At 37.8% G+C, this 9,760-nt stretch overlaps 1 protein-coding gene across 1 annotated transcript; it reads left to right on the top strand.

The window, feature by feature from the left end:
- Positions 1–1,510: 1,510 nt before the first annotated feature.
- LOC139389958 (SET nuclear proto-oncogene a) lies at positions 1,511–9,185 on the top strand. The gene is made up of 8 exons (XM_071137008.1): positions 1,511–1,927; positions 3,048–3,105; positions 5,077–5,219; positions 5,310–5,413; positions 5,512–5,625; positions 7,240–7,410; positions 8,122–8,250; positions 8,347–9,185. Exons 1-8 carry the CDS (start codon positions 1,855–1,857, stop codon positions 8,368–8,370), a joined length of 816 nt encoding a protein of 271 aa, XP_070993109.1. The 5' UTR covers positions 1,511–1,854; the 3' UTR covers positions 8,371–9,185.
- The last annotated feature ends 575 nt before the right edge of the window (positions 9,186–9,760 follow it).

Genomic DNA, 9,760 nt, shown 5'->3' on the forward strand with positions numbered 1-9,760 from the left:
TTTCCCCTCATAAAGTTATTTTGTGGAATAATTCAGACATAACTGTAAGGAATAGGTCATTGTTCTACCCCAGCTGGCATGAGAGGTATATTGACCTTGTTCTTGATATTTTCGACAACAAGGGTAATATTCTAACATATGAACAATTTATAACATTGAAAGAGTTTCCAATACCTTTCAGAGAGTTTATTTCTGTGATCAAAGCCATTCCCAGTGGTCTAACTACACTTATGAAAACTCATTTTAATTTTGGGAATGATTACAAAGTTTTTCCAGAACTCAGATTGGAAGGTGTGGGCTTACTTGAGAGATCTTGTTGTAATAAATATATAAAACAAATTCTTCATTCACAAAACCAACTTACACCGAGAAGACAGTTTTTCTGGAATATGCTTATTCCTGGCATTGTCTGGAAAAATGCATGGTTAAGGCCTTACAAATACTGTATACAATGTTAAGGAAGTGCACTTCAAAATGTTACATAAGATATATCCATGTAATTCTATGATTTCCAAATTTGTGGCTATTGATGATATCCGCGTTTTCTGTGAAAAAGAAGGTGAGAATCTGTCTCACTTGTTCTCTGAATGTAAATTTGTGTCAGAATTTTGGGAAAACCTTGCAAAGTACTTATTTACCATTAGAAACACTGCCTATATTTTTGACATGAAAGATATAATATGTTACTATTGCAATGATAACAAAACCATTGAAATGATTATTATTTTTTTTATTCTTGTTGACAAATACTTTATACACAAACAAAAATTCCATAATTCTATACCAAAATTACACAATTTTCTGATTGAATTTAATTATCTTATTAAAACATTAACCCTAGTGAATAACAACAAGAATAACATCTTCACGAATCATTATAATAAGATATTTTCAGAGTGAATATAATTGCACTTAAATTGTTTATTTATTTGTATTATTTTATTGATATTTTGAGTATTGTTAATACCTGTGTTTGGTTTGCTAGACATGTTTGATGTATTATGAATGTAATTTTTTTTTTTAAAGAAATTAAAATAAAAAAAGAAGGGAAAAATTGGGTGGGGGGGAGAAAATAAATGTTGATATTTTCTCAACAAAATCCCGCCTTTTTTTTAGTTAGTGGGTGGATTTAATTATGCTGAGCTGCGGGAGGTGTATGAACGTGCCATGAACGGGCAATGAACGGGCAACAAGGGTGAGGGAGGAGCGACATTCTCAAATCGAACAGTAATCTGCGCCACTCGGTCATGTTGTCAACAAGGAGGTTTGTTGCATCGTCCAGAAACATACATGTATTTTACATTGCATATGTTTGCATTTTCAAACTAGTTTTCATTGTGAAAGTAGATAAAAGCGTTATCAAAAGCAATCACCTTTGCATTTGAAAACAGAATCCTACTCCCTACGTCACTTTTGTTTTGAGCCGACCTCGCCTGGGCTTTGAACTAGATGCCTGGTTCCAAAACGAATGCAATCAACTTTCACCCGGTGTAAAACACGCTTGCCCTGTCCAGATTAATCGAATCCCCTTAGTATATGCCAGCCCTGTGTGCGACCTCGCCTATCAGAAAGCAACACTAGAATCGAGCAAGTAGACTTGTCCTCGAGAGGCGGAGCCGGGTTGGTTCCATTTGCTGAGGCGCGTTCGTAATGAAAGGGAGCGCGTGAGTGGGCTTGCCTTGAGCTTCGTGGTGTCTGACTTACTCGCTTTTTATTGTGTAGAGGAGGGCTGCACACGTTGTAACGGCACACCGAAATCTTAGGTAGAAATAATAATCTCCTGTTCGGAGAGAACAGAAAAAAACGAATTCAGTGTTCTTTTCCGAAGTCTGTTATTCACAGCCTTCGAAAAACATGTCGGCATCGGCGGCAAAAGTGAGTAAAAAGGAGCTGAACTCAAACTATGACGGCGCGGACGAGACCTCCGGTAAGGAATGGCGGCCTCCAGTTAACCGCCATTTTCACTTTCTTTATTAGTTCTATTTAAATGTACAACTTGAATGCAAATGAGTTCATAACTAGTAATGTGTTGTCCTTGTGCTTTTCAATATGAATCTGCCCGGTTCTGGGTGCAGTCTGTATTGTCTGCCGTGAGTGCGTAGTTCTAGGTTCTACTACGTTAGACCGGTGATGGAGGCCATGTTAGCTAATTACGTTAGCAACATTTCATAGCTAGCTAACGTTACCTAGCTAATTGTTTAATCAATGAATATCCTGTTCAGTATTTTATTTTGCAAGTCTAGTCCTTGGTACTGTAAAAGCAACTGTACAACCATTGTTATAATAGACAGTGCATTTTTGATTGAGAATTCATGTTTTCTATGTTGAATGAAACACCGTGGCCTTGTTACTTTGTTGTTGTTCATATCCGCCATAAAGCTAGCCAGCGAATGTGATATTTGAAACATGGCTAACTAGTTTAACTTATAGTTTAGTGAGCCGTAGTTTTCGAGAAGTAGGCCATTGGAAGAATGATATGCGTTGATTCAACAATGCAGGGTTAGTTATAAACAAATAACTTACGCATAGTTTCGATGCAATGCAGCTAACGTTAGTTAGCTAGCTGTAAGTCAGTGTTGGGGAATCGAGGCACAGAGTGCAGTGTGCGGACTCCCACATTCAAACCACGCGGCCCTCGCTGTAGCCAGCAGGAAGAACCGCCGTTTACAAGCTGCTCTGAAATTGCTAGTTGCAGAGGTGTTGCTAACACTACGCGCACACATTTCAGTCATGCATGGTAAAAATCATTTGTTGATTATGATTGATGTTTTCGCCCATTTTGCACCCCTTTATTCAAACTACAAATCGTTACCAGCTCACTCCTGCAACGCTTTTGCATCCATGGACCTGAGTGAAGCTTGGGAGTTCAGGGTCAATTTCAAAACAAGAACATTAGCTCGTAACTTTTTTGTGTTGACATCTTTGACTATTGGCAGGTAAATGTGCAGGAACTTGGTAGTTACTATTTAATGTTGATGTATATCACCAATGCACTGCACCGAGAGTCACTACAATATTTTCTGACATTATTGCATTTCTCATTACAGAAAAAGAGCAACAGGAAGCTATTGAACACATTGATGAAGTTCAAAACGAAATTGACAGGTAAGCCATTCAAGTTAGTGTATATCTGTCAGTATTAAACAAATTCGTGTTTAACTGTGTGACAATGTGATTGATATAGTTTATTTTTGCTGTAAAAAACCCTTGGGTGGGCAGCCTAAGCAAGTTTTTTTTTCCGAGGTCAGTTTATGTCCAAACTAACTTTTTAGTGTATGTATGTATATATTAGAGGTCTACCGATTTTTATAATTTTTCAACGCAGATACCGATTTATTGGAGGACCAAAAAAAGATGACACCGATTTAATCGGCTAATTTGTAATAATGACAATTACAACAATACTGAATGAACAATGAACACTTATTTTAACTTAATATAATACGTCAATAAAATCAATTTAGCCTCAAATAAATAATGAAACATGTTCACTTTGGTTTAAATAATGCAAAAACAGTGTTGGTGAAGAAAGTAGAAATGCAATATGTGCCATGTAAAATTAAAAAAAAAAAAGGACTAACCATTAAGTTCCTTGCTCAGAACATGAGAACATATGAAAGCTGGTGGTTCAATATTCCCAGTTAAGAAGTTTTAGGTTGTAGTTATAGGAATTATGACGCGTCGACCATTTCTCTCTACCATTTTGTATTTCATATCCCTTTGACTATTGGATGTTTTTATAGGCACTTTAGTATTGCCGGCCTAATCTCAGGAGTTGATAGGCTTGAAGTCATATACAGCGCTGTGCATCAAGCACTGCTATGAGCTGCTGGCAAACGCAGTAAAGTGCTGTTTGAATGAATGCTTACGAGCCTGCTGCTGCCTACCACCGCTCAGTCAGACTGCTCTATAAAATATCAAATCACAGACTTAATTATAATATAATAAACACACAGAAATACAAGCCGTAGGTCATTAATATGGTCAAATCCAGGAAACTATCACTTTAAAAACGAACCGTTTTATTATTTCAGTGAAATATGGACCCATTTCATATTTTATCAAATGGGTGGCAACCCAAAGTCTAAATATTGCTGCTACATTGCACAACCTTCAATGTTATGTCATAATTCTGGAAAATTAATTACTGTCTTTTTTAGGAAGAAATTGTCACATATACCCTGAATATCCTTGCTCTGAATGCAAGAGAAGTGACACAATTTCCCTAGATAATATTGCCCGCTAACATGAATTTCTTTTAACTTAATATGCAGGGTTTAAAAAATATACTTCTGTGTATTGATTTTAAGAAACATGCACTGCATCGATTATATGCAACGCAGGACAAACTAGTTAACTACACATGGTTGATATTACTAGGTTAACTAGTGATTCTGTGAACAATTATTATTATTATTTTTTTTTACAAGATACATTTAATACTAGCTAGCAGCCACAAGGTCCTTTTCATGCTGCACTCGCGTAATGGGTGGTCAGCCTGCCACGCAGTCTCCTCTTGGATTGCAATGTAATCGGCCATGATCAGTGTCCAAAAAGGCAGATTACCGATTGTTATGAGAACTTGAAATCGGCCCTAATTAATCAGCCTTGTAGATTTTGAATAGACTCTTTCGGTGTAAACTTAAATGACTGAAACCAAATATAAAGTATGTAGAAAAGAGAACGGACCTTTAATTAATTTAACAGTATTGATTTTGTTATGTTTGAGCAAAAACATAAGCCATGGCAAAATGCATATAGACTTGCAGGAAATTGTCTTTAAACGACTTCACTCAGCTACATGGCAGAACATGTACAATTCCGTTTACATTAGCTTTAAAACTACACAATTTTCTCCCAGCTCCATGGCACAGTGTGTAACATTTCAGGTAATTCGTGTTAAAACGGCAAACATTTCTCGGCTCCACAGAGTAATTTTGTTTTTTTTCAGGAAATTGATGTAAAACGCTTTAAAAAAAAATGACATGTATACATCACTTTCGGGACGAAAAACACCACCGTAGCCCCTTTTGATCGAGGAAAAACCCTGATATGCATGTACAATCTTCTTCACAGACTGAATGAGCAGGCGAGTGAGGAGATATTGAAGGTAGAACAGAAATACAACAAACTCCGTCAGCCATTCTTTCAGAAGAGGTCAGAACTGATCGCCAAAATCCCCAACTTCTGGGTCACAACATTCGTCAACCATCCGCAAGGTGAGTTTCTTTAGGAGGCTGACACACGATTTTACCACTGGAACTTAGAATGCTCAGACGTTTTGACTGTTTAAATGTTTCCTCCTACAGTTTCTGCCCTTCTTGGTGAGGAAGATGAGGAGGCACTTCACTATCTGACCAGGGTGGAGGTTACAGAGTTTGAAGATATCAAGTCAGGCTACAGAATAGATTTTGTACGTGAAGGTTACCATCATATTGCATTCATAGGATATTGCATTAATGGCAGCAATATGCCATTTATTGGCTTAATTAAATTTATTTTGTCTTCCAGTATTTTGATGAAAACCCATACTTTGAAAACAAAGTCCTTTCCAAAGAGTTCCACCTGAACGAGAGTGGAGACCCATCATCAAAGTCAACAGAAATAAAATGGAAATCAGGAAAGGTATTTCATATCACCTCTTTTCACATGCATGGAAATATTGGAGATTCTCTAAAGGTGCAATATGCAGAAATCGCTATATTTCCTGGTTGCTAAATCATTTCAGTTCTACACACGCAATGTGTAGAGAATACTTGTACCATCTAAACCGATGAGAAATATATATTTAGTAACCCAACATTGCATTTTCAGCGGGTATAAAATTAATATATTTTTTAAATACAAAGACGTAAAAACTAAACTTCGGAATGGGTAGCATAGAAATGGCTCACATGGAACATATATATATATATACCTCTTTTTAGACTAGCTTTCAATGCGAATGACAGATCAATAACTCACATTTCTATGTGAAATTGGTCTGGTTGCCCAAAAGGTTACACATTGCTGCTTTAAAAGTACAGCATTTGGCAGAAACAAGTAGGGCACTTACACCAATATGTTGACCAGACTTTTTTAACACTGTGTACCTGAAATGGGGGGGGGGGGGGGGGGAATATCTCTGCAGTTGCATATAGCAACATTCTTTTTGGATAATATACATTTTGTCATAAGTATTGATTTCAGGGGAAAGCTATATGTATAAGTCGACTGTGGGTAGCGTCAGCTGGCTGTGCTTGTGCCAAAACTCTGCTATTTTTGCCTCCCGGGTGGCACAGTGGTCTAAGGCAGTGCTAGTTGTGCCACCAGAGACTCTGGGTTCGAGCCCAGGCTCTGTTGCAACCGGCCGCGACCGGGAGGTCCATGGGGCGAAGCACAATTGGCCTAGCGTCGTCCGGGTTAGGGAGGGTTTGGCCGGTAGGGATATCCTTGTCTCATCGTGCGCTAGTGACTCCTGTGATGGGCCGCGTGCAGTTTCCTCCAACACATTGGTGCGGCTGGCTTCCGGGTTGGATGCGCGCTGTGTTAACAAGCAGTGCAGCTTGGTTGTGTTTTGGAGGACGCATGACTCTCGGCCTTCGTCTCTCCCGAGCCCGTACAGGAGTTGTAGCAATGAGACAAGACAGTAACTACTAACAATTGGGGAGAAAAGGGGGGTAGCTCTTTCTTTTTTTTACTCTGGTATTTTTAATCATATAGCTATCTTGTTCTCCATATTTTTAAATAGTGAACCAATATGTTTTTGTCACTTATTAGTGACTCAACTCACTTTCTCGTGCTCCCTCTTCAGCAGACATACAGTGAGCAATATGCTTGGAACATCAAATCGCAATAATATGGCAGTATTTATTCGCAATAAATTTAGTTTCAAAATGCATATCGTATCATGAAGTCCCTTGAAATTCCCGGCCCCAACCTGAATGTTGTACCTCATTGTTCATAGATAATTTTGGTTTTCATGTCTGGTTGTTGTGTGTGTGTTTGTATATGTATGTATATATATATATGTGTGTGTGTGTATATATATATATATATGTATGTGTGTGTATATATATATACACACACACACACACAAGCTCAATTCAAATTGTACTTGTCACATGCATGTGTTATTGCGAGTGTAGTGAAATGCTTGTGCTTCTACTTCCAACAATGCAGCAATATCTAACAAGTAATATCTAACAATTTCACAACAAATACCTAAGTTGGTTTGTTACCCCTGTGACCTTTCTGAAGGACCTGACAAAGCGCTCCAGCCAGACGCAGAATAAAGCCGGCAAGAAGAGGCAGCATGAAGAGCCAGAGAGCTTCTTCACCTGGTTCACTGATCACTCAGATGCTGGGGCAGATGAGCTGGGAGAGGTCATCAAGGATGACATCTGGCCAAACCCCCTGCAGTACTACCTGGTAAGTCTCCAACAGTGGTGTAAAAATACTTTCAAGTACTACTTACATTGTTTTTTTTGTGGTAAAGGTACTTTCCTTTACTAGTTATATTTTTGACAACTTTTACTTCACTACATTCTTAAAGAAAATAATGTACTTTTTATTCCATACATTTCCCTGACACCCAATACTAATACAGGACAGAAAAATGGTCCAATTTACACACTTATCAAGAAAACATGCCTGGTCATCCCTACTGCCTCTGTAAATTATGTGTGCGGGTTGGACTGTGCCCCTGGCTATCCGTACATTTTAAAAACAACAAAATCGTGCTGTTTGCTTTAATATCTAGAATTTGAAAAGATTCATACTTAAATATATTTTAGCAATTACATTTACTTTTGATACTTAAGTAGATTTAAAACGAATACTTTTAGACTTTTACTCAAGTAGTATTTTACTGGGTGACTTTTACTAGTCATTTTTTTTATGAAGTTATCTTTACTTTTACTCAAGTATGACAGTTGCATACTTTTTCCAACACTGGTCTCCAAGGCCTAGCACACCCTGTTATCGATGTTCTCTTGATTTTGAATAGGACTTGTTACCAGCTCTTTGACTTATGTCCATTGTGCAACTTTATTATTCCTTCTTTGGATGTCACCCAGGAGATTAAGTCTCCTGTGTAGATGAAGAATGTATAGTTAAAATGTTGGCTAATTTGATTGGCAGGTTCCTGACATGGATGATGAGGAAGCAGAAGGTGAAGATGATGATGACGAGGAAGGTCTTGAGGACATTGATGAGGAGGGTGATGAAGATGATGGAGAGGAAGATGATGGAGAGGAAGATGATGGAGAGGTATGCCCTAGATAATTGCTTAATTGGCTATATTGAATAGTGTGATTTGTTATTATGGTGTTGCTGATTTTTTTTTTCTCCCTTTATTTTGTTTAGGATGATGAAGGAGAAGATGACTAAACTGAAAAATTACATCTGCCGATACCCTTTCCTATTTTCACCCAATTTGGTTATCCACCCATATTTGGGAGCAAGATTTTGTATTTTTATTTTGTGCTTCGTCGTCTCATTCTGAAGCCTCACTCCTGTCTGTGCCATGTTAAGTTTCTTTGTCTCATCTAAAAACCAATGGCAAATTCCTGCCTTGAATTGTATGTACCACCCCAATTCCCAAATTCATCTGAAGAAAAATAAAAACTTACAAAAAAATAGAATCAGCATGCCATCTTGAGTAGAATTAAATAGCAATTTATATATATAATTTTCTTGCAGTTAAAGGTTGTGATAAATGAATAAAAGCCATGGTGCAGTGACCTAGTGCTAGCAGACCCCCTCTATAGTTTTTATAATTTTGTTCAGTTGGCGAGTAGATCCCTGCAAATAATGCCACCCCCTCTTATGTGGTTAAAAGTTAACAGAAAATACCAGCTTATTCCCATCACTTGTAATGTTTGGGGTCAATGCTGGGGTAGGGTAAAGGGATATCTTGGGGTGCTGGGGTGGGTGGGCATTTTGACACCATTCCTATATCTTTTTTTTTATTGTTTTACAGACATCCATGAGATGTGAAAGTACATTTTTAATAAACAAAACAAAACTTTAAAAAAATGCTTGTAAATTTGGGCCCCCCACTGCTTCATGGAAAACAACCTGTTATCTCATGGAATTTACATCTAATCACTGTTTTATTTTCCGCTGGGGGGAAATAATCATCTGTTTTAAACTTAAAGGTGTACAACTTGTTTTGTTACAATAAAACTTAATGTGTACACAAATGCGTGTGACTCTTCTAACCAACCATAGTATTAAATTGTAGTGATTTATCTAGAGCCAGCAAACTACATTGATGTTAAATGTCTGGTGGTTATGGCTAAAATAGTGTACTTGTGGTACTGGACCAGTATATTAGTGTTACTGACAGTTTATTTTATATTTCAGAAGTGTATACAATCACAATAAATACGACATGCTGTGTTGGTGCCACTTTGTATTATGAAAATGCAAAAGTTAATTGGTAGGGCCAGCTGAGCCAGGTATACTTTTGTAACTTTGAATGCAGGCGTTGTCAACTTCTGAATGATTGGAGTCAGGAAGTGTTGATGGTACAAGGATTTAGCAATCGGTTTAGTTATCAAAGCCCCAAATGTGTGCTCCGATTCCTTAAATTGCTTTTTGGTTAAACTTTGGCCGTTACGGAACAAACAGCATAAGGTAGGTAGGTAGGTGTATGGCATTGGTGCCTTCAATTTAGAAAACACTCACTTGGTTGCCAGACACGTTTGATGGATGAGACTAGACACATCAAAATCATATGCCGAACGTGCGTGTGACCGCTGTCCAGTATACCAGG

This window comes from Oncorhynchus clarkii, chromosome 30 (genome assembly GCF_045791955.1).
Source record: "Oncorhynchus clarkii lewisi isolate Uvic-CL-2024 chromosome 30, UVic_Ocla_1.0, whole genome shotgun sequence".
NCBI classification, from domain to species: Eukaryota; Metazoa; Chordata; class Actinopteri; order Salmoniformes; family Salmonidae; genus Oncorhynchus; species Oncorhynchus clarkii.

What these genes read in the sequence shown, in the direction of transcription:
- LOC139389958 (XM_071137008.1), top strand. Translation starts at nt 1,855, where the DNA reads ATGTCGGCATCGGCGGCAAAAGTGAGTAAAAAGGAGCTGAACTCAAAC. An exon ending in TAAAATGGAAATCAGGAAAG is followed by an intron (nt 5,626 to 7,239) that starts GTATTTCATATC and finishes ACCTTTCTGAAG; the next exon opens with GACCTGACAAAGCGCTCCAG. An exon ending in GAGAGGAAGATGATGGAGAG is followed by an intron (nt 8,251 to 8,346) that starts GTATGCCCTAGA and finishes TATTTTGTTTAG; the next exon opens with GATGATGAAGGAGAAGATGA.